Source organism: Xiphophorus hellerii, chromosome 11, assembly GCF_003331165.1.
Source record: "Xiphophorus hellerii strain 12219 chromosome 11, Xiphophorus_hellerii-4.1, whole genome shotgun sequence".
NCBI lineage: Eukaryota > Metazoa > Chordata > Actinopteri > Cyprinodontiformes > Poeciliidae > Xiphophorus > Xiphophorus hellerii.
In genome coordinates, this window is record NC_045682.1 from 5,260,330 (window position 1) to 5,284,338 (window position 24,009).

The 24,009-nt window shown below is 42.9% G+C and overlaps 1 protein-coding gene across 1 annotated transcript; it reads left to right on the forward strand.

Annotated features, from left to right (window-relative positions):
- The first annotated feature begins 317 nt into the window (after positions 1-317).
- Positions 318-20,979, forward strand: elmod1 (ELMO/CED-12 domain containing 1). Its single transcript, XM_032576215.1, has 11 exons — positions 318-477; positions 637-709; positions 11,382-11,527; positions 12,771-12,799; positions 12,894-12,991; positions 13,066-13,195; positions 13,350-13,483; positions 14,205-14,273; positions 15,487-15,537; positions 16,662-16,795; positions 17,470-20,979. Exons 1-11 carry the CDS (start codon positions 333-335, stop codon positions 17,643-17,645), a joined length of 1,185 nt encoding a protein of 394 aa, XP_032432106.1. The 5' UTR covers positions 318-332; the 3' UTR covers positions 17,646-20,979.
- The last annotated feature ends 3,030 nt before the right edge of the window (positions 20,980-24,009 follow it).

Consider the following 24,009-nt stretch of genomic DNA (forward strand, 5'->3'; position numbering starts at 1 on the left):
AACTCAGCTAAAAGTTTTTTTCAGTTATTTTAGGCGGCAGCCTCACATTATGGAAAAATTCATGGGTTAGGATGGCCTAGTCAAAGTCCAGACTGAGACTTTAAGGTGTTCTCCGTCCAACCTGCAGAGAACGGTGGCTATAAGCGCATGCCACACTTTTCAGAATGTCAGTGATTTAAAAGAAGAAGAAGAAACATATGGACGGTGTTGGAACAGGAACTACTTCAAGGGGTATGAATACTTTTGGGACGACTGTAGTTTAGTTAAGCTCACACTGAGTTGTTTTTCCACACGATCCATCCACGCGTCCAAGAAACGGAACTTGGTGATCGATGACGTATTGGTTCCAGGGTGTCAGACTAAATGCGGTGACGGCTTGCCATACCGTCGGTGGCCGTCATGGAGGCGCAGCAGAGGCTGTAGCTGGGCAACAAACGCAGGATCCCTCCGCTGCGTCGCCTCGTGTCACCAGGACAGGTAAGAAAACAGTTCACTTCTGCACCTGCCACCGAACCGGACCGAACCGAACCGATCCTGCAGGGATCCGGGGATCAGGCTCGGCGCGGCGGCCCGTCAGCACCGCGGACAGCTCCGGATATCCGGGACCGAATAACAGAGAATCTGCTCTGTCCTCAGGTCCACGACCGAACCGAACCGAACCGAACCGGGCCGAACCAGCAGGAGCCGCCAAGATGAAGCACTTCCTCCGGTAAGAATCAAGATGGAGGCTTGAAAAGCAGACGGAACCGAACCGAACCGAATGGGTTTTACCTGCGCGGCTGACGGGCGAACCGAGAAAATGAAACATCTGATTAATTCATGAACGGAGTTTCTGCGCAGAAAGAGCCGCTCTGCTTAAAGCCCAGCATGTTGGACAGCTTTTTATTTCAGAGGATTTTAGTCCTGGAAAAAAAAAAATCACTCTTTTTTTCAATCTGTGTGTAATTTATTAAACTCCAGATTATCCTGACTCCATTTCAGGGTCTGTGACTGTTCAGCCTTTGGATGATAAACACCTGAATCAGATTAATGGCTAATGATGAGCGGCGGCCTGAACTGCTGGATGTAAAATAATAAAATCCAGCCGATTTTAGAGGACATGTTTACACTGCTGGCGATTTAAAAGGCATTAAACAGATAACATAACATGACATAACATAACATATAACATAACATGACATAACATAACATAACATAACATGACATAACATAGAGGACTTTCAGTTTTTAAGCAGAAGCTTAAAATAATTTCAAAATCTGTTTCTGGTCACAATTTTTATTCTAAGTTAGAAGACAGTTATCACTCTAAAAGAAACCTTTAAAATGCTGGAATTTTACATGTTTAGCCATGATGTATTATTTCAATAATAATAATAATAATAATAATTTATTAATAATAATAATAATTATTATTATTTTCTATAATATAAACTATTGCTGCTCTAATCTGCTGCTGATCCTTTTTGCTGCAGCGCTAAAGCTAACTAGCTAGGCATAAACAGAAGAGACTTCAGCTCTTATTTTAGTTTCTCTTCTTTATTTATAACATGGAGATAAAATAAAAATAATGTTTATTTCTTTGTCTTTCACTACTTATCAGTCAGTACTTCAGTTCAAATTGTAAAAACAAACATCCTGTTTTTCTGCATGACGTTTGAAACAGCAGCTTGTCATTTTTTTTTTCTTTTAGCTGAATCTGAACCAGGCACGTGCAGAAAGGGGCGCGAAGGCGGCTTGAGCCCCTTTTATCCTTGATGCCCTTTTTGATTATTTTTTTTCATAAAAAAATGTTCAAATTTTTTTTAAATTTTTATTTTTAATCTGTATGTCAGAAGGCCTGTTTGTGCCCCTCAGCAATAATATTTAGCTAAATATAATAATTTAGTAAAAATAAACTAGTCTGGCTGCCCTCAGTCTAATAATGACTCTCAGAGCCTCCATGTTGTTCAGACTCCGGGTCCATGATGAGGAGGAGGCGGATCTGTGTCCTCTATCAAATTATGGGCAAGAATATTTTTTCATACACTGGTTTGTGAATAAAAACGTAGGTCTGTTAGAAAAACGGTTTCTATTTATATTTTTATAATCGTCCTCGCTATAGCAGGACAAAACCCGCCTCGCCCATAAACACAGAAATATTTTGGCTGCAGAGAAACTTCTGACTTTAACTTCATCATTCTGCTAAAAGCCCGGTTCACTACAGGCAGCTTGAGTCGGTCCACCGACAGATAGAAAGAATATCTGATTTATATCAGACATCCTGATATAAGACACGGTACCGACTGTCACCGCGAGTCGCAATGCAGATCAAAGCCCCGGTACCACCTGGTACCACCTGGTACCACCTGCTCTCTGTTCGCTCTGCTTCTCCTTAACGTTTCTACCAGGCAGGTTAAAGCTGCTGCTGACAGGATCTGGGCTGGAGGTTCGCGGCTGTAAATAGAAGTTATTGCAGAACCTCAAGTGTTAAAGGAAGATTCGGCCCAATTAGAGTTCATGAAATAAACATCAGAGAAAATATTGTAGCAATAATTAGAACCGCAGCAAAAAGCCAACGATCTGATTGGATGCTGGGAGACACCAGTGTGTTCAAGTTGTGCTAAAAGCAGTTAGCCTGTCAGAAAGCTATGCTAGCCTAAAATAGCCTCAATGCTAAACACGTAGCAGCTAATGCTAATGTTAGCGTTTATAATCACATTTCTACAGAAGCTCCATGAAATTGTGAAGATAAACGGATAGAAAAACATTTTGAACCTGAAGAACAGATTAAAAATGATAAATATCTTTGTTGTTTATTTCTATGACTTGTGATGTAAAGCACCAAGAACTGCCTTGTTGCTGAAATGTGCCATAAAACAGGGTTTATACAGAAATCCTAGACTTGAATTTACTACCTATTTTTACTATCGCTAGAATATTTTTACTCCCTCCCTCCATCCCTCCCTTTATCCAGGGTTAGGTCATGGGGGTAGAATCTTAAAAAGGGAGGCCCAGACTTCCCTCTCCCCAGCCACTTGTTCCAGTTCCTCCAGGGGAATCCCAAGGCGTTCCCAGGCCAGCCGAGAGACATAGTCCCTCCAGCGTGTCCTGGTTCTTCCCCGGGGCCTCCTCCTCTTGGTACGTGCCCGGAACACCTCACCAGGGAGGCGTCCAGGAGGCATCATGACCAGATGCTCCTCAACTGGCTCCTCTCGATGTGAAGGAGCAGCGGCTCTACTCTGAGTCCCTCCCGGATGACTGAGCTTCTCACCCTAACTCTAAGGGAGAGCCCAGACAACCTACGGAGAAAACCCATTTTGGCAGCTTGTATCTGCAATCTTGTTCTTTCGGTCATGACCCAAAGCTCATGACCATAGATGAGGGTGGGAACGTAGATCGACCAGGAAATCAAAAACTTCGCTTTTTGACTCCGCTCTCTCTTCACCACGACAGACTGGTACAGCGCCCGCTTGATGGCAGACGCTGCGTCAATCCACCTGTCGATCTCCAGCTCCCTTCTTCTCCCTCAATCGTGAACAAGATCTCGAGATACTTGAACTCCTCCACTTGGGGCAGGACACCCCCTACTCCCACAACTCCCACCCCTCCACTCCCGAACCGGAGAAGGCACTCTACCCTTTTCTGGCTGAAGACCATGGCCTCGGATTTGGAGACACTGATCCTCATCCCGGCCGTTTCACACTCGGCTGCAAACCGCTTCAGTGAGAGCTGCAGATCACAACCTGATGAAGCCAACAGGACCACATCAGTCGCAAAAAGCAGAGACATGATCCTAAGGCCACCAAAAAGGATCCCCTCAACACCTTGGCTGGTCCAGTGTTCCACGACCAGGACGAAAACCACACTGCTCTTCCTGAATCAGAGGTTCAACTATCCGACGGACCCTCCTCCCCTTCTGAGACACCGGATGGTGGACCAGAATCGCCTCGAAGCCGTGCGGATGTCTTTCTCCATGGCCTCTCCAAACTCCTCCCACGCCTGAGTTTTTGCCTCAGTAACCACCTGAGCCGCATGTCGCTTCGCCCACCGGTACCCATCAGCTGCTTCCAGAGTCCCACAGGCCAAAAAGGCCCGATAGAACTCCTTCCTCAGCATGACAGCATCCCTCACCTAAGGTGTCCACCAACGGGTTCAAGGGTTGCCGCCGCGACAGGCACCGACAACCTTGCGGCCACAGCTCCGATAAGCCGCCTCGACAATGGAGGCACGGAACATGGTCCACTAAGACTCCATGTCCCCCACTTCCCTCGGAACGTGTTCAAAATTCTGCCAGAGATGGGCTCGGTCTCAGGGGATTCCGCCAGAAGTTCACAGCAGACCCTCACAACACTTCTGGTCCTGCCAGGTCTGACCGGCATCTTCCCCCACAACCGGAGCCAACTCACCACCGGGTAGTGGTCAGTGAACAGCTCTGCACCTCTCTTCACCCGAGTGTCCAAGACATATGGCCACAGATTAAATGACGACAAAGTCGATCATCGAACTGTGGCCTAGGGTGTCCTGGTGCCAAGTGCACACCCTTATGCCTGAACATGGTGTTAGTTATGGAACACCAACAACAGAACACCACTAGAGTTCAGATCGGGGGGGCCGTTCCTCCCAACTACACCCCTCCGGGTCTCACTGTCAATGCCCACGTGAACGTTGAAGTCCCCCAGCAGAACAAGGAAGTCCCCAGGAGGGACACTCTCCAGTACCCCTTCTAAGGACTCCAAGAGGAGTGGGTAATCTGAACTGTCGTTCGGCCTGTAAGCACAAACAACAGTCAGGACCCGCCGCCCCACCCGTAGGCGGAGGGAAGCTACTCTCTCGTTCACCGGGGTAAACCCCAACATACAGGCGCCGAGATGGGGAGCAACAAGTATGCCCACTCCTGCCCGACGCCTCTCACCGTCTCTCACCTATGAGACACCTACAAAAACACCTATGATAAAGCCCAGCAGCTGGAATGGAAACACGCATGAGAAGATAAAGGCCAGCCACAGTCCCAGAGCTCCCTCGTCGCCTCCAGGTGGTCCCAGGGCTCCCTCGTCGCCTCCAGGTGGTCCCAGGGCTCCCTCGTCGCCTCCAGGTGGTCCTAGGGCTCCCTCGACGCCTCCAGGTGGTCCCAGGCTCCCTCGACGCCTCCAGGTGGTCCCAGGGCTCCCTCAACGACTCCAGGTGGTCCCAGTGCTCCCTCGTCGCCTCCAGGTGGTCCCAGGGCTCCCTTGACGCCTCCAGGTGGTCCCAGGGCTCCCTTGACGCCTCCAGGTGGTCCCAGGGCTCCCTTGACGCCTCTATGGCGAGGTGGTCCCAGAATTCCCTCGTCGCCTCCAGGTGGTCCCAGAGCTCCCTCGTCGCCTCCAGGTGGTCCCAGGGCTCCCTTGACGCCTCCAGGTGGTCCCAGGGCTCCCTTGACGCCTCCAGGTGGTCCCAGAGCTCCCTCGTCGCCTCCAGGTGGTCCCAGAGCTCCCTCGTCGCCTCCAGGTGGTCCGGCCCCTGTGCCGACATTGTCCGCCGGACCCGCCTCCAGGGATTCGCCAACGAAGTTGCCCCCTTGCTGGATGGATGGATATTTTTAGCCCCACTTGGAGAACATTCAATTCCCATGAAGACAAAAGAGCCCAGGCTGGGTTCCCGAAGCTGCGGCAGCGGTTTGACGCCCCCTACACCTTCTGGGCTAATTTACCCACCGACCTGCAGCTGAACCAGAAACACCTTCCTGAGCAGATGGATTGCCACAGCAAGGGGCAGTCATGTGGCAATCCACAGAGAGACCAATTAACTAAACAGTCGTGATTTTAGACTGTGGCAGGAAGCCGGAGTACCCGGAGAGAAACCTGCAAACAGGAAACTACTTTTTGATATTTATGAAATGTAATCACAAAAATGTATGTTTGACATTTGCTAAAAGTAGTTTTGGCCAAAACTACTTTAAGCAAAAGAGAGGGAAGAAGACATGGGGCAAAGGTCAACTAGACAAGCCAAATAAATCAACAATCATTTTTTTGGACTCTGGGAGGAAGCCGGAGAGAACCCACTAATGCACTAGGAGGAAATGCAAACCCCATGAAGACAGAAGATCCCAGGCAGGAATTCAGACCCAGGCAAACGGTTTAGTCAAGGAAAAGAAAAGAAATGTTTTAGTCACACCTGAGCACAATTTAGAGGCCAATTAACTAAACAGTCTTAATTTCAGACTGTGGCAGGAAGCCGGAGCACCCGGAGAGAAACCTGCAAACAGGAAACCTGTCAAATCTTTTTACCTTTTAATCCCATAATTTAGTTTAACTGAACACATCAGGACACATGTTCAGTCCCAGTCAGATTTCTCCAGCCTCAAAATGGTCAATAATGATTTGTTCTGGGATTTTTTCATCTTCCGAATTTGTTAGTTTTAGCTCCTCTCCAAAAGTTCCTTGATCAAGAGGAGGGGCTGGAGAAACCGTAACGTCAGGTGTGACTTCATTTCTTACCTTTTCCCACAGACATCCGTTGGTTGTTCCTTGAACATGAAACGCTTTTCCAAAAGCAGTTGCTCCCGTCATCCTGAGAGACCTGGGACACACTTTTGTCCGCTATCGTCGCCATACCCGACGTCGCCATGCATGAAAGGTCCCGATGAAGCGGGAGCGTGGAGGGAAAACGCACCTCCTTCTGGCACCGAGAAGAGCATTAGAAATGCTCCTTCGGGCCGTGCTCCATCGGGCCTTTGCTTTGGCCATCCACCTGCTCAGCAAGGTGTTTCTGGGGTCCCTCAGCTGCAGGTCAGTGGGTAAATTAGCCCAGAGGTTGTAGGGGACGTCAAACTGCTGCCGCAGCTTTGGGAACCTTTTAAAGATCAAGTCGATGATAAAAATCTTGATCCCTACAGAAACACCTATGACAAAACCCAGCAGCTGGAATGGAAACATGCATGAGAAGATAAAAAACACCCACAGTATCACATAGATCTTAACAGTGACCTCTGGCCGGGCCCACATGCAGAGGTTTTTTATCTTCTCAAGCATGTCGGCCATGTTTCCAAAACGCTTCTGGGTTTTCTGAGCAGTTTTGACAATCCAGTGGAACATCTGAACGATATTTAGGTTGTCTTGTAGATGTTCCACTGGCTCACCCATGTCGGGTATGATGCTCCACTCGATCCTCCAGCCTTTGGAAATTAGATAATTTACAGAAAGCTGGAGAATCATGAAGAGCACGACGGAAGAAATGGTCCAGCCAAGCCACACTGTGCACATGTAGAGGAAGAAAAAACAGGCAGTCATGTGCACAGAGTGCCAGCTGGACAAAGCAGACAGGTTTCTAAAAAAGTGTTCCACAGGTCTCATGTCTTTCTCAAAGCGTCTCATGTTGTGGGTCATCTTTATGGGGTTTAATCCGTCCTCGCTCTCCTCAGTTGTCTCACGGTGAAAATGAAAGTTTTCCACAAAAGCTCTGAAACGATCACTGATCTTCATGTTGGCTTCTGGTCTCTGAAAACTGTTTGGGCTCAATGTTGGAGCGCAACACATTAAATCTTTAGAACTTCTTTGATCTATTGTGATGTACATGATGTCATCTATGACCTCATCAGTGAGCTCACTGGACTTCTGGGGCAAGGTCTTGCTTCTGATCGTTGCTATGGAAACGATCAGAACAGTTCTGAATGAGTCAAGCTGAAATAATGACTAAATACTTAAATATTAAGTAATATTTTTTATTTAACATGAAGAGATTAACAGTATTACTATTACTGGTATTATTATTTTCTATGAATCTTTTTGTTGGACTTTAAGTGTATTTTTACCCCTCAAAATATTGGTCAAATAATAAGATGAAGAATTAGAGTTTATTTAGATAAAAACTTGAAGCAAACACACAAAAAGGCAGGCACGTGCAGAGGGGGGGTGAGGGGGGCTTCAGCCCCTGCCCTTTTTATCCTTGATGCCCCTAGTGCCCTTTTTGAGTTTTTTTATTTTTATTTTTAATCTGTATGTCAGAAGGCCTGTTTGTGCCCCTCAGCAATAATATTTAGCTAAATATAATAATTTAGTAAAAATAAACTAGTCTGGCTGCCCTCAGTCTAATAATGACTCTCAGAGCCTCCATGTTGTTCAGACTCCGGGTCCATGGTGAGGAGGAGGCGGATCTGTGTCCTCTATCAAATTATGGGCAAGAATATTTTTTCATACACTGGTTTGTGAATAAAAACGTAGGTCTGACGTTAGAAAAACTGTTTCTATTTATATTTTTATAATCGTTCTCGCTATAGCGGGACAAAACCCGCCTCGCCCATAAACACAGAAATGTTTTGGCTGCAGAGAAACTTCTGACTTTAACTTCATCATTCTGCTAAAAGCCCGGTTCACTACAGGCAGCTTGAGTCGGTCCACCAACAGATAGAAAGAATATCTGATTTATATCAGACATCCTGATATAAGACACGGTACCGACTGTCACCGCGAGTCACAATGCAGATCAAAGCCCCGGTACCACCTGGTACCACCTGGTACCACCTGGTACCACCTGGTACCACCTGCTCTCTGTTCGCTCTGCTTCTCCTTAACGTTTCTACCAGGCAGGTTAAAGCTGCTGCTGACAGGATCTGGGCTGGAGGTTCACGACTGTAAATAGAAGTTATTGCAGAACCTGAAGTGTTAAAGGAAGATTCGGCCCAATTAGAGTTCATGAAATAAACATCAGAGAAAATATTGTAGCAATAATTAGAACCGCAGCAAAAAGCCAAACATGCCACAATGAAATGAATCAAAATGTCTCTAAAGCATCGGCGGACTGACAGGGGCCACCAGGGGATTCCAGGTAGATTCCAGGTAGATTCCAGAGATGTGCATTGCAGCAGCTGTTCCTCCAGGGCCGGCCCAAGGTAATATGGGGCCTTAGACAGAACCCCCCTCCCTCCAGAACCCGTCCTACTAAGAACCTCAGCATCACTAACATGTTTAAATATCGATCAGGTGAATCTGTGAGAAGGAGACCAGGTTTATTGGCCCAGTTTAAAATCAATCACTGATTATTGGTTATTTGCTGTGATGTATTTGTGAACAAACCCAATTCAAACACAAAGATTACACCATATTGTAGCCATGGTAACACAACAATCAAACTATCAAGATGATTCTTTAAACCTTTACAAAGTAAACGTCCTAATTAAATCCTAAATGTACTATTTATTTTTCTCAGCTGAATGCATTAAATAAAATGTAATAACATTGTCATTCTCTATAAATGTTGCTACAGGTTTAGATCTATGGTCTGTGTTACAATTAAACCATTTCTAGGGGCTCCTGAGTGTCTGGAGGCCCCTGAGTGTCTGGAGGCCCCTGAATGGCCCCTACCAGCAGCTATTGAGTTTTCTTTGCCTTGATATCCCAGTCTTATAATTCTAGATCTAGAAGTTTAACATCAAACTATTATATAGAGTTAACCCCTTTGAGCTTTTTGATCTATAAATCAGTCTGCAGCCAGGTTGTTCTAGAGGTTAAATAGATATTATTAGGGCTTAATTAGTAAAATGGCAGCAAATTAGCTTATTTCATAACTTCATAACCTTTGACCTTCTCTCCTCTGGTCTGTTTAACAGCTACAGTCTCAGATCAGCTCAGATCTCCAGGACTGTCAGCAGCAGAAACAGAAACTTTATACCTGTTGGGGAAAATATAGACTAGATTTGCTTTGCATTTCCCCACATGATGGCAATGATATAGTAGGAACCAATTAGATTCTTGATTAATATGGGTTGTTGCTATGTTGTTGTACGGAGTTTTTGTTCAATGTGCCCCTTTTTTAAATTTGAGCCCCTGCCCCTCCATAGGTCTCTGCACGGCCCTGGTCTGAACTCTTGCTGTAAGAACTGAAATCATTTCAGTGAGTTAACGACTGCAGGCCGTTGTTCAGGTTTGCAGCTCGTTTCGATGCCGTTTATCTGCTCAGAGTTTAGAACGAAGCACCAGGATGTGGAACTGGTTGGAGTCAGAATCCCGTTTTCCTTTTTGCTCGCCGCTTGTTTTTCCCCTGGAGGTGAAGAGGAAGCGACTGAGTCTGTCTGGGCCGTTTAGCACGCAGCTCTGCTCCTGCAGCAGCTCTAGTTCGGCTCTGGCTGATCTGGACGTGAAGACGGTTTTCTCTGTTTCTAACATGCAGACGTGATTCTTCTCCGGCTGCTGGAGGTTTTTCTCCCTGCAGGCTGACAGAAAGAACCAGAGGTCTGCTGCTGCACGGCGGTCCGGCAACTTCTCTGCTTTCCTGCCAGATTCTCTCTGTTTCCTAACTCCGATCTCATTACAAACAGAAATAAATTCACTTCAGTTCGTCTTCTTTATCCTGTTTTTGAAAACAGATCCAGTTCACATCCAGTGATTCGGAATCCAAACCAGTTATAGGTTTAATCAATAAATCACGTGATAGATTAAAACTAACATTTGCATGATTTATCATGTTTCTCTTTCTACCAAATATTGGATGATAAAAGTTTTCAGTCTGGTGTTTTGGTCTCAACTAGAACTTTTTTTTTGAAGACTTTAAAATCCACTTCATTTGTTTTTTTATTTGTATTTTGAATATTTGAAATGTCTTCCAGTTCTAATGCTTATTAGAATTTACACTTGGTTGATATTTGAGAATGAGTATTTGTCTTATTATGCCATTACCATTTCATTACTGGAAAATCATCTCAAAACAACAATATTATCGTTTGTCGCAATAACTCCTGGGACGATTTATTGTCTGGCTACATTTGTTATCGAGACAGGGATAGTAAGAGCTAAGATTCAGATGTGGGGAGAACTTTTGAAACTTGATTTTTATTCAGAGGTTAGAGAAAAAAATTAGAGAAAAATAAGTTTATTCGTATTTGGTGCGGTTAAAATCTCTTTATGTTAAGATAGAGGGACATTGTGAAAGGCCTCTGTAAATTCTTCATTTCAAAAGTCAAAAGTTTCTACAATTTTTTCATTTCTAAATTTTTTTATGCTCATTTTAGTAAAAACATTCATATTTGTCATATTTTTTCCAGACAGGAAGCAGTAAAGTACTTTTTTACGTATCTGGACAAACTTGGATCAGTAAAGATCTAGAATCTGGATCGTCCAGATTTACCACAGAAAAATGTTTCAATCCACAAACTTTAAAAATGAAGAATTTCCAGAGTTTGTAGGAAATCTGAACTCAACCCAGTTCAGAAATTTTTGGTCAGGAGTAAAAACATCTTCAGACTAAAAAAAAACAAACCATTGAATCTTCATCTGTTTGTAACAAAAAAAAGCTAAAATAATGAACAATCTTAATGTTATTATGTAGCAAATGAATTGTAATTTTCACCTTTTAAACATGAAATAATGATCCAATCTGTAGACTCAGATTCTGCCTGTGTTTTGTGTATTTTTTTTGTTCCTCCTCTGCAGAGTGGTGACCCAGTTCTTCGTCTTCCTCTACTGTAAATGTCTGTGGCGAGGCCTGAAGTTCGTCACCAGGAAGTTTACGGGCCGCTGTGAGCTGCAGAGGATCTGCTACGGCAACAAGCCGGGAGCGCGCAGGACTCTGAAGATAGGTGGGCTGCCGCCGCGGCGCCTGCACACATGCTGCCCCTGCACGCATGCTGCCCCTGCACACATGCTGCCCCTGCACTCATGCTGCCCCTGCACGCATGCTGCCCCTTCAAGCATGCTGCCCCTGCACTCATGCTGCCCCTGCACGGATGCTGCCCCTGCACGCATGCTGCCCCTGCACGCATGCTGCCCCTGCACGGATGCTGCCCCTGCACGCATGCTGCCCCTGCGCACCGTCATACCTGCAGGCTGCGCGGCGTTTTAACGTCACGGAGTTTAAAACTTGCTGCCTGATTCTTTAAAGTCACATGAAAACAGGAAACCAACGTCTGCAGTGAAAGATTCCCTCATGTTTAGAACCTGTTCTGACTTCATTACTGTAGGTTCAGAAATGAATCCATTAATAACCTGGAACAGCAGCTACAGAGGTCAGAGGTCAGGAGGTATTCACCACATTTCTATGTTTAAAGTAAGAGCATCATGTAAAATTCACTTTTTTAATCTTTCCATCATATTAGAATGTTATTCCCTCATCAAAAACAAACCTGCAGTGTTGCTTTGATTCTTTCATGATTGAGAAATCCTTTAATCGCCATGGCAACCACACAGCTGTTTAAACGCCTGGGTGAACCTAGCCTCGCCCTCAAGGCGCAGCTCCTCCCCCCCTCAGCTCCGCTAGACTAGCCAGCAGCAATTAGCAAACATCTGCAGTTTGCTAAAGTCTACCTTTCAGCTGCTGCTCAGAGCAGCGCTGGTAAAAACGTTAAAGCGTCAATATAGGAGCCATGTTGGGATGACTTCCTGGAGGCGGAGCTTCAGGAAGAGCAGTAGTTTCTTAAAGAGACAGAGACCCAATTTCAAGGTGTTAAATCTGGAAGTGAAATAAGTTTTAAGTCATATTAGATATATGTAACATTTTTATAACCACTGAACGTAACACAGTTACTGGATTTGCTATAAAATGGCAAATCCAGTAACTATATAACTAATACATAAAACATAAAACTGACAGGAGTAAAAACAAGAGGATGTTTTTAAATCAAGATTTTATTTTAAATTTTTTTTAAAAAAGCTCCAACCAACCCTGAATATTGAGTGAAAACTGAATCTCTGTTTCTGTCTCTACTGTTTGGAAAATTCAGTTTTAAAATCCTGATCCCTGTCTGACCGGCATTAATAGGATAATAATTAGTTATTTGGTCTTCTCATCATTTTTACTAACGCTGTTCAACGTTCTCCTTTCAGAGTCGTCCCTGCGTTACTCCAAGTATGAGGTACCAGTCTGCAGTCGGCACCATGTCGGATAAATAAGCCTACCTGTTCTCCACCTGTTCTCCTTCACCCTCTCCCTCTTGTCTTCCTGTGCAGCTGCTGCGGTCGGCCCTCAGCGTCCATCCTGACCAGGTGGAGAAGACCATCGACGACATCATGGCCCTGAAGAAGATCAACCCGGACACCAACCCGCAGTACGACTCCGTTTTATCCTGAGCGTAGTGGTAACTGAGGTCAGAGGTCACCCCGCCTGTCTCTGTGCCTCCAGGCTGGGCGTCTCGCTGCAGGCCAGCCTGCTGCAGATCGTGGGCTACCGGAGTCTGATGGCCGAGGTGGAGAAGCTCCGCAGGGAGCCGTACGACTCTGAGAACGCCGAGCATGAGAGCATGCTGATGAAGGTACAGCAGTCTGCTGGGAAAACCCAGAATGAGGAGAGGAAATATTCAATTAGCTTGTTAATTATATAAACCAGTATCGCTGCACCTTTAAAGTATTTGGGAAAGCCCAGATGATGATGTCATGGCTTTGCGAGCTTCTGGTTCTGTGTTGTAGCTGTGGAAGGAGCTGCGTCCCGACACGCCCCTCACCGGACGCATCTCCAAGCAGTGGTGTGAAATCGGTTTCCAAGGCAACGATCCCAAGACTGACTTCAGAGGGATGGGCCTGCTGGGACTGCAGAACCTGCTGTAAGCTCAGAACCAAGAAACCAACAAACTGTCACAATACGAGGCGCCACCTGGAAACATTTCAAATTAATTAGAGGCAAAAACTGGAGTTTATTCACTAAAGTCACGTTTGTGTTATTCATCCATTTATGAATGTCACTGTTAGCTACATAAATATTTAGCTTACAAGCTAAATTAGCTAGCTCAGAGCTAAATCTCTGAGCTAAATATTGAGCTAGCCATCTAGCTAGCTCAATATTTAGCTAGCTAAACCTTTTTAGCTTGATATTAAGCTTCAAACTAGATATCTAGTTTTAAACTTTGTGAACTAAATTGTAGCTTGCTAACTAAATATTTATCCTCAAACTAAATATTTAGCTCTGAGTTAAAGCTTTTAGTTGGGGCTTGCTAATTAAATAATTAGCTTCCCACTAAATTTTAAGGTTGGAGCTAAATATTTAGCTGGTAGACTAAATAATTATCTTACTAATGAAATATTTAGTTTCTGTGACATTTATAAATGAGTGAAAACAGTGAGAGGCTGACAGTTTTCCTCTTATAACAGGCAAATGTACTGAAATTATTGCTGCTAATTCTTCCTGTGTTTTGTTTTTACAAACGGCTCCTGTTAGTTTATAGCTGTTAATCTGAAAGCACGCTAACTCGTTGTTGGTTTGCAGAGGAAGCTAGCTGCAGTGTTTGCCTTGCTGAGCGTCTGTCCACCTGCTCTGGATCTCTGCAGGTATTTTGCAGAACATGACAGAGCCGCGGCGCTGCAGATGCTCCAGGACTCACTGCAGCCAAAGCACAAGTACGTTGGCGTGACGTTTCCTGACCTGAGATCAGTCTGTGTTACTGGCTAGTTAAAGTCAGACCAGCCGCCGCTAGCCTCCATCTCTCTGCCTGCTTCGCTCCATGCCATCGCTGCCTCACTGTTCTCTTGACTGCTGCTGCTTCTCACTGACTCGTCTCATTTCTCAAATGAAGATTCTTCTGTTTGTTTTGCTCTCCACCTTCATTTCTGCGCACTCCTTTACTTTCTGTCCATCTAGGAGTTCTCACAGAAAGCCCAGGTACTGACCTCCACTTTCATTCACTTGCATTGACCTTTCATTGATTTGTCCTTCAGGGTCAAGTTTCATATAGATGAACTGCATTTAAATAGTTTCTCTGTTACTTAAAGGTCTAAAATTTAAAAAAAGAAAGCTGTAAAATAAAATTGTTTTGTTTCTGCATTCTGTCACATTTCAATGTTTCAGAGCATCAAATAAATGTTGATATCAGACAAAGAATAATAATAATAATAATCTGGCCTGATTGTTACCATCTTTGTTAGCTAACAGGTTAAAGTTTATGGTGTTTGTGTTTTTATTTGACCTCCTGAAGCCAGAAAAGTTTCAGCAGATAGAAAATAACATTAAAACAGCAAAGCTGGTATAGAAACAAGAGGTCTCACTCTGACATAAACTCTTAGTTTTGTCTCTGGTGCGTTTTTGGTTAAAAACCAAATGTTTGTTCTTCACTCACTGCATGCAGAACAAACTAGGAGTACAAATTACAATGTAGTAAAAATACTCCTGAAAGTTTTTTTTTTTTTTCCTGAGTAAATGTAGCTGGTAACTTCTTGCCTCAGGTTTATATTTGTTTGATATTGAAATCATCTGAAACCTTAAATGTGACAAAAAAAAAACAAAAAACGGAATCACTTTTTCCCGTGTCTGTTTGGTTTTTCAGTTGAAAATTAATTCTGGGTCTGCTGATGCAGCCGCAGCTCAAAATGTGGCTTTTATTTGATCAGAACCTCTGAGACTTTATTAGATTATTTATACTTGTATTTATTAGCTCATGTTGCATCGTTTAAACGATGCAACATGTCACAGTGTCACAGTTACGACACATCTGTGAACCAGCTCATGTAAAGCTGTTTACAGTGTGTGTGTGTTTGTGTGTGGGGGTGTGTGTGTGGGTGTGTGTGTGTGTGTGTGTGCTGCTTCCCACCGTGACTCACGGCGTGTCGTCCACAGTGAGCTGAACCAGCCTGACTGGGAGCAGAAGGTCCCTGACAAAGCCATCGGGTGAGTATCTGTGAGTCAGTGGAGCGGATATGAGCGGTTAGTGTCTTACCCGCAGGTTCAGCTCGACTGGTTCAAGCTTTTCAAATGTTTTAACGGATTAATCAATCAGTTAAGTTTATTTTATATAGCACATTACAGCAACAAAGTGCTTTACATCATAAAAACACAAAAATAAAAAAATCACAAAAACATCATACAGTCATAGATTTGAGAACAAAATTTGGATTTAATTAATGAGCCGTTAATTATGGTTCAAAAGCAACTCTAAATGAACTCAGTGTTTCAGCATCTCTGCAGTTTTCTAGAAGTTTGTCCTTCACATTACGTTGGTCTGTCACAACAAATAAAAACAATAAATGACATTGTTTTTGGTTGTAATGTGATAAAATATGAAAAGTTTACTGGCTCCAGAGGTGGCAGAGTTCCCAAATTTTATACTCAACCAAGAGTAAAAAGTAGCCAAGAAATGACTCAAATCAGAGTTAAAAGGTATTTGGTAAAAAGTCTGCTCAAGTACTGATAACTGATCAAATCATCAATCATTTAGTATTAGAAAAATTACACAATCAGATGGACCAAAATATAAAATTAAGTGGAAATTTTGGTGTTTTAAGGACAAAAATGACAATAATTCATATAAGGAACAAAAAAATAAAATCAGGCAAAAAAAAAAAAATTCTTTCAGTAAAAAAACTTTGAAACTTTAATAAAAGCTGCAGGTGTGTGTTTGTGTCTGGTGAGTTTCTGGTTAAAACATGTTTGTTTTTCATTCAGTGGGTAGGAAATCCACACATTTCTTCCAGTAAGAGTAGAAATACTTCATAATAACATTACTCAAGTGAAAATAAAAAGTACATGGTAGAAAAAATGCTTCTAAGAGTAAATCTTTTGAAAAAAAGTTACTCAAGTAAATGTAACTAGTACCCAGCTCTGACAGGGTGTGAATGTTTCTTAAAGGGACGGTGGGTTCAGGGAACCTGAAGGTTTGGGGAACAAACAGCTCGGCTGGACCGGAGTTCTGCTGCAGACTCTGATCAGACAGAATGTTCTGCTTAAAGTTTACTGGTCCAAACTTTCGGTTCTGATCCTGTGATCGTGGCTCACCGTCTGTTGTTTCCGTCCAGATATTCGTTCGCCATCGTGGGCATCAACATCACGGACCTGGCCTACTCGCTGCTGGTGAGCGGCGCCCTGAAGACCCACCTGTACAACGTGGCGCCGGAGATGGCCAGCCTGCAGCACTTCCAGCAGATCTTCTGTGAGCACCCACACCAACAACTCAACATTTAATTAAAGAGCTAAAGAACAATAACATTTTAACAACGAGAACAAAAATATTGAAGACCAAAACTGAAAAATGTAACAAAAAAGTAGTCATCTTGTTAGAAAACCACATTTTGGCTCATAATTGCCGTAATAACCAAGTTGTTATGTTGGCTAGATTAATGTTTAGTTTGACATAAATATTTAGCTTGCTAATCAAATCAAGCTAAATATTTAGTTTACTAACTAAATATTTAATGAGCTAAATATTTAATTAGAAAGATTTAGCTCATTAAAGCTGGTAAATATTTAGTTATCTTTCCAATTAAATATTTAGCTTGAAACAAGATATTTACTTAGCGTGTTAAATTTTAGCCTCAAATGAAACGCTTAGCTTGCTGGCTATATATTATAAGTATGGAGCTAAATGTTTAGTTAGGAAACTGAATATTTAGCTCTTAACCAAGTAATTGGATATATTTAGTTTGAAGCTAAATAAATAGCCTCAAACTAAACATTTATCTTGCTTATTAAATATTTAGTTTTGAAACATTGATCTTTGGAAATTAATGATGGTGAAAATATGATGTTTAAAAAATAACCCCATTTTTTCCTTCATCCATCCATCCACCCATCCATCCATCCATCCATCCATACATACATACATAGGTTACCTGATGCAGGAGTTCCAGCGGTTCTGGATCGAGGAGGATCCCAGTGACATCATGGAGTTCAACCGGGTCCGTTCCAAGTTCCACCGGCGGATCCTGCGGCAGCTGAAGAACCCGGACATGGCTCTGTGCCCCCACTTCTCCGCCTCCGACCTCCACCTGGTCAACCTGTGACCCCCCATCCCCCAGGCGACCTCCAGCGGGTCGGCGAAGCGTCACGCTGATGGTTCCTCGACCCGCTGGAGGCGTTTCCCAGCTAGCGTCATGGCGTCACTGCCAGCAGCTCACCGTCCCCGGCGCTCCGCCTGCTCCTGGTCGCCCTCAGGCTTCCACATCGTCTGCATGTCAGGCTGACACGTGTGTCCACATGAAAACTCACAGCAACACCAGAACCTGGGCCAGCAGGTGGCGATAATTGACCGAAGAAGTAAAAATATCACACAGGAAGTTGATCCTGAGAGTTCAGTGGAGCCCCGCCTATTTTTAGTGTTCACACATTTTTCTGTAAGACGTAACTACAAATAACTCATGGATTGTTTTGTACAGTAAAATCCTCGTAAATTATCATAAACAAAATGCAAATCAGCATTTATTTTCCTGGCTGCTGATTGGCTTAACCCCTCAGAGCGGAGAGATAAGGAAGACTGTAAATGTTAGCTTCTGCTGTAGCGCTAGCTTGGTTTTTACTGTGTGTATTAATCTATATTCAGGTATATTTGATGTGTGAAGTGTTAGATTAGGCAGTTCTAAATGTTTAGAGCAGATCTGTGGTATTCAGATATTTTCTCACGTCCTCTAACTGCGGGGCTCCATTGCAACTCATCATTCTCCCAAACGATGAAGCTAATCTTTTATTTGAATTACTTTAATCAGTGGCAGAGAAGTGCAAGCGTCGCAATGCAAACTCCAAAACACACAAACAACAAAAGCAAAAAAACAAATGTGACGGAGAAACGCTGCCAACCCCCCCAAAAAAACAAAAATGAAGTCCTCCAGACCACTAGGGGGAGTCTGGAGTCTGTAATGTTACCTGCCTAATTCTACATAGCACACCTTTTCATTCTTCCTCCGTCTTTCACCTGGACATCCCGTCTTTCTTTGTGTGTTTTGCTGTTTGCTGTGCATTTGCACCTTGTCTTTGGCCAAAAACCACAAGCCATTTCTCCTGCTGGCCTAGCGTGTTTGTTTTGGTTGTATTTACCCAGAATGCCCTGCGCTGCAGTCCACTTCCTGCTTTTGGAGCGGTCTGCAGTCCGCTTGGTGTTCTCATAAGTATTCAAACCGATCCAGAGTTCACTTTAACCAAGCCCAGATCGAGGTTTGGAGGACCAGAGTTAGTTTAGCGTTCACACCTCACCAACAGAACTGGACTTTAAACACATTAAAGAACTTTTAAAAAAATAAATAAATCCAGATTTTAGCACAGATCTCTGTGGTCCACTTCAACAGAAATAAGTTTAACAACAAAAAATGCTCAGTTAGCTGTTAGCATGTGGACGAGAAGTTCAAACACAGCAGAAAGTGTGGAAAGAATCTGTTAGGGTGGAGTTAGCCTCGTGCTAAAGCCAGGTGCAGATGCTATAATCTGGTTATTTCCCTGAATCAGTTTGACCTTTCAGTCAGTTTGACCTTGAATCAGTTTGACCTTTCAGTCAGTTTGACCTTCCCGTCTCATTCACTGCCTCCGGCTGCAGCTCAGACCACCAGCATCAGGACGACCTTGGCGATTGTAGCTGCTTCTCTCCGTTTCATCGTTGCTTTAAGGAATCGTGTCGATTGTATCGCAGCCGTTTCACCTCAGACATGAACATTTTCATCATTTCATCCGTAAAAGCCGTCTGTTGGGATGTTGACGTGCCGTTAGCGACGCGTTTTGTGTTCAGATGTTTCTGACGTAGTTAGAGGAAAAGCTCCTGGTGGTTTTATGAACTTAAGGAGCTGCTTCACCTTGTATCTGTATTATTGAAACTGCCATAGATTGTAATTTACATTTTCTGGACACTTGAACACGAGGGACGTCTTCTTGCCAAAAACACTCAGCAGCAGTTAGTTTGTAGCTCAATATTAAACACAAAACAACAACAACAACAAAAAAAACGCTAAATGGTGTTGAAATATTTCAATATGAAAGTTGAATCACTTATAAATATTTCACATTTCAGAGTTTTTGCACATTTTCTTCTGTTCTGAATGTTTGAATCTGTTTCATTTCCTGAATGTTTCTATAGTTGTTTCAGCCAAAGCAATAATTTCCTTTGGTTTCTGTAAACGCGCCGCGCGTGCCTGCTTGTTTCGCTTTGTGGGTCGGAGCTGAAGGTCAGGCTGCTGCACACACACCAACAGGTCAAAGGTTAAACAAACCTGTTCTAGTCACCGTCTCTCCGGTGTGCATATCTTCAGATAAGATATTTAAAAAAAACGTGCTAAAGTTATCAAATTAGAATTTGTTAGAACTTAAACTAGTCAAGCTGTCAAATCTACAATAGTCCTTAATGCAAATATTAAACATTTAATCAGATGGATGTTAAGATATTAAAAGTACTTTTTGAATATTTAAACACAGAGATCCAAAGGTCTATTAAGAGCAAAAAATAAAAACTTAATAAAATGTAAGGATAAGTTTAACTGGGTCACTTTTTTACTTTATTTTGTTTATTTACTCTGGAGGAACGTAGTTTTAACTGGAACCATGTAAATAAGATAAATCAGGACTTCAGAGTTAAAGTTTAATCATGTTCCAAAGTGATAGTTTGGTGGTCACGTGGAGCTGTTAGCAGTCAGTATCTTACCTGCAGCAGATGGAAATGTTAGCTTGACTCGCCAAGTTTCTCCAAACTGAATCTGTTTATTTCTCCAGAAATCATTAAAAACAAAAAAACTAAATTAAACATTTAAATCTTTATACTTTCACTACTGGGTGTCAGAAACAACCAAAGATTGTTAAACCTTTCAGTTTATTTTTTTAATTTCTCATCTTGATATTTTTATGACCCTTCAGCTTTGACAGTCATTAATCTGAAATAATAAATGAGTTTTATTCAGACCAAAGAGTCGTAAACGTCCCGTTGATTGGCTCAGCAGCAGTTTGATTGTCTCAGCTCTAAGTTGCTCTAAGTTGCACATTTCCTTTAAGGTTGTTGCTTTGCTTTAATATTCATCACCACGGTGTGAAAACCCTTCAAATGTACAGCATCAATGTTTACTGCCACTGCTGGTTGTTTGGGTCGAGTTGAAGCTTTTAGTCGGTGTTTAGCAGCCGCTGAATGTTTCTGATTTCACCTCGTTCTGCCGCCTTGCTTTGCTCCAAAATATTTTAGGTTAATCTGGTAATCTGTGGCATTCCACTGTAATCTAGATGAATTTAGGCTCCAGTATTCTGCTTTAATCTGCATGGATGTTTTCATTCTGTATGCTTCACTAAAGTACTGTAACGGTAATTGTAACTGTGGATTTAATTTGTCTGTGCTGTACTTTTAGAAACATTAATAAAAATTAAATGTCAGTTAAATTTGGCTTGTTGTCGTTTTGTTTCTGTTTTCTGTTATTGATATAATAATAATGTGTCAAAGTGGCAGGAGTAAGAAGCTTTAGCATTCATTTAGATGTTTGGTCATAAAAAACAAACACAGCTGCTCGTTATTTTTCTTAAATTAGGTCAAAGGTCAGAATCTTGAATTGACGTAATTTATTCTACCAGGTAAAAGCAGCAGCAGTGAGTTTTTTGTTGTATTTTTGAGGAGTTGTGATGATTTATTGGGACCTTTTTGAATTTCAGTGACCAGCAGAGGGCAGCAAACTCACACAAAACTGAACATGGTTGAACTGAGAGGGAAAAAAAATACAACTTCAAGGTGTAAGAGTCATTATTTTAGCGAAATTATCCGATTTCTAAAAGCTTGACAAAATGTAATAATTTTTTTAAAAGCAGATGTTAAAAAGACAAACACTAACAGGAGAGTCTAAACCGAAACGCCGAGAGGACAGAAACTGAAAATTTTAGTTTGGCTTCAAGAGCAAATATCTTCACACACTTAAATTAAGAGACACAAAAACGTAAAAGTTAATATATAAGCTTGTTTAAACTTAACAATGATTGAATATAGATTTAAATAAGTAATAATTTCACTTAAAACAAGAAAAGTCTGTTCTAAGACTTTTAAAATCTATATTCAAAATTCTGAACTTAAAAAACGCTTTTATATCTTACTGAAAAGTACAATTTTAAGTTAGTTCTGTTAGTACTGCTATCTGTGTTTGCATTGACCATAATTACACAATTTGACATTTTGAAAATAACTTTGCAAATACTTAATTTGAAGCTAAATATTTAGCTCCAAATTGAATATTTGGCTTACAAACTAAATATTTAGCTTGTGAATTAAATATTTAGTTTGGAACTCTGATATTAAAAATGTAGAAATAAAATGGTGAAGATATGACTTAGAGAAATGAACACGCACCTTTTATTGGGTAACTTTACACACCGCGCCCTGTAGTTTTCCTCTTGCTTCCTAATAAAGTTTAACGTCCTGATTTAAAGTTGCAGCTAGCTAGTACTAAACTCCGCAGTGAGCTCCCAGTTAGCTCCCATTTAGCTCCCAGTTAGCTCCATGCTGGGAGTCTCCCGGCCTGCGGAGCCGCTTCTCTGACAGCCAGTCAGTGTTTCGGTTAGTTTCGTGACCCCAGAGGGCCGCGCAGGCCGCGTTGTGTCACCATAGCAACATGAGCAAAGCCGCGGATTAGCGGCAGGCGAACTGGTGTAATGAGAGTCAGTCAGAGCCGCGGGGCGGAGCTCCAGTCCTCCGCTGAAGTCAGCGACTCCTCAGACTTTCAGCCGTAGAGCCGCAGTTTACTGACCCAAACAGGAAAGCAGCGAGGAGAACAGCGCTGCGGGTTTTAGGCCTTTCCGTGCTGACGGCGTTGCTTCAGCGGAAAACTGGCGGACTGGGACGGTCCTTGTTAGCAGGGCCGACCCAAGCCTTTTGGGGCCCTGGGCAGATTTTCGTTTGGGGCCCCCTATGCCAACATGTCAACAGCAGAAGCCTCATCATTCCTGAGCTACTCTACATGTGTAACATACCTGCTAGCATTAGCATAATTTGTTATTAGCTTACATCACATCAGTGGCTCATGGCTGATGACTTTAACCTTACATTAGTAACAAACCTCTCCTGTTTTCACAGGGCAAGTCTAACTGTTTATCACGAACTATTCATGAAAAACTGAACCGAATAGTTCAGTTTATCATGCTAAAAGAAGCTAAAGGTGTACGTTGAGCGAACAGAAGAGCCCAGAAGCTGTCGCTGTCGCTGGATCGTCGTCATTGAGGAAGCGGGAACATCAGCGTTCTTCTTCAGAGAGAGTCTGACTCTAAATATGTCTCGGAGAGCGTCCTGACAATAAGACATCTGGTGGAGCCGGCAGCTGATTCAGCTTTACTGACAGCCTGATAAATCGGAGGCGAACACAATTTCTTCCTTTTGCACTCTATGAAATGAGTCACCCCTCATTGAGCTCAGATATTTATTCATTGAGACAAGCAATTCACATGTCCGCCCCCTGTATTCCCAATGGATATGCAAGTGACTTTTACAAGTCAGGATCCTCCATATGCATGACGGTGACTAACGCTTACACTTTATCACCTTGTATTTGAAAACTTTCTCCTTTTTTTTTTTTTTTTGGCCAAATCAAAAATGTTTCAGCTGAAACTTCCCTACATGAAAGCTTTGCTCAGAGCAGCTTTGTTCAGGGAGGGAAACACATTAGCGGTGTGGAGTGCAGCCAGCTGAAACGCTTCACAGCGCTGCAGTTGTCACAAACACTTTAAGGAGTTGGTGTTCAGATCCCAGAGCAGTGCTGACTCTGATGGATTCCCGTCTCTCCGCTGTGAGGCTGAGTGGACGGATAATGGATTGAACTCCAGATCAATCCGGATCCTTCACACCTTGAAGTTAACGAGCTAAAAACATGAAAAGCACAGGTAGTGTGTGTGTGTGTGTGTGTGTGTGTGTGTGGGTGGGTGTGTGTGTGTGTGTGTGTGTGTGTCTCCTGGGATGATTCCTGCAGCAATCTGAGCGATTTCTGTTTGGTTAAACCCGGTGCTTTAGCAAACCCGCAGAACTGCAGCTTCTCCGAGAAGAACCTAAAATACTTTAATAACCTTCATGTCAAAAAGGTGAGACGTCACAGCATTTACAGAAACGAAACAGATTTTTAAAGGATTTTTTTTAAGGCTGGTACTTTAATGAGATGCTTTTGTTTAATTAATTGCATTGACTGAAATGTAATAATGACATACAGTACTTCTTGACATAAAAAAGCCCTGAGCCGGAACCTTTGTATTTATGCGTTTCTGGTGTTCCCCTTAAGTCTGATGCACAAGCTACATCCGCTAGCAACAATGGACGCTCCTCTGGTCCCACCAGGCGTTAATTTCTGCTTCTAAACGATCTGACTGGATGCTTGAGCAGACTATTGTTGAGTTCAAGTTGTACTAAAAGGAGTTAGCCTGTCAGCAAAGCTACGCTAGCCTAAA

Excerpts from the sequence above, each read along its gene's own strand:
- elmod1 (XM_032576215.1), top strand. The coding sequence starts at position 333 with ATGACGTATTGGTTCCAGGGTGTCAGACTAAATGCGGTGACGGCTTGC. Across the intron at positions 12,800-12,893 it reads TGCGTTACTCCAAGTATGAG|CTGCTGCGGTCGGCCCTCAG; the intron begins GTACCAGTCTGC and ends CTTCCTGTGCAG. Across the intron at positions 14,274-15,486 it reads TCACTGCAGCCAAAGCACAA|TGAGCTGAACCAGCCTGACT; the intron begins GTACGTTGGCGT and ends TGTCGTCCACAG.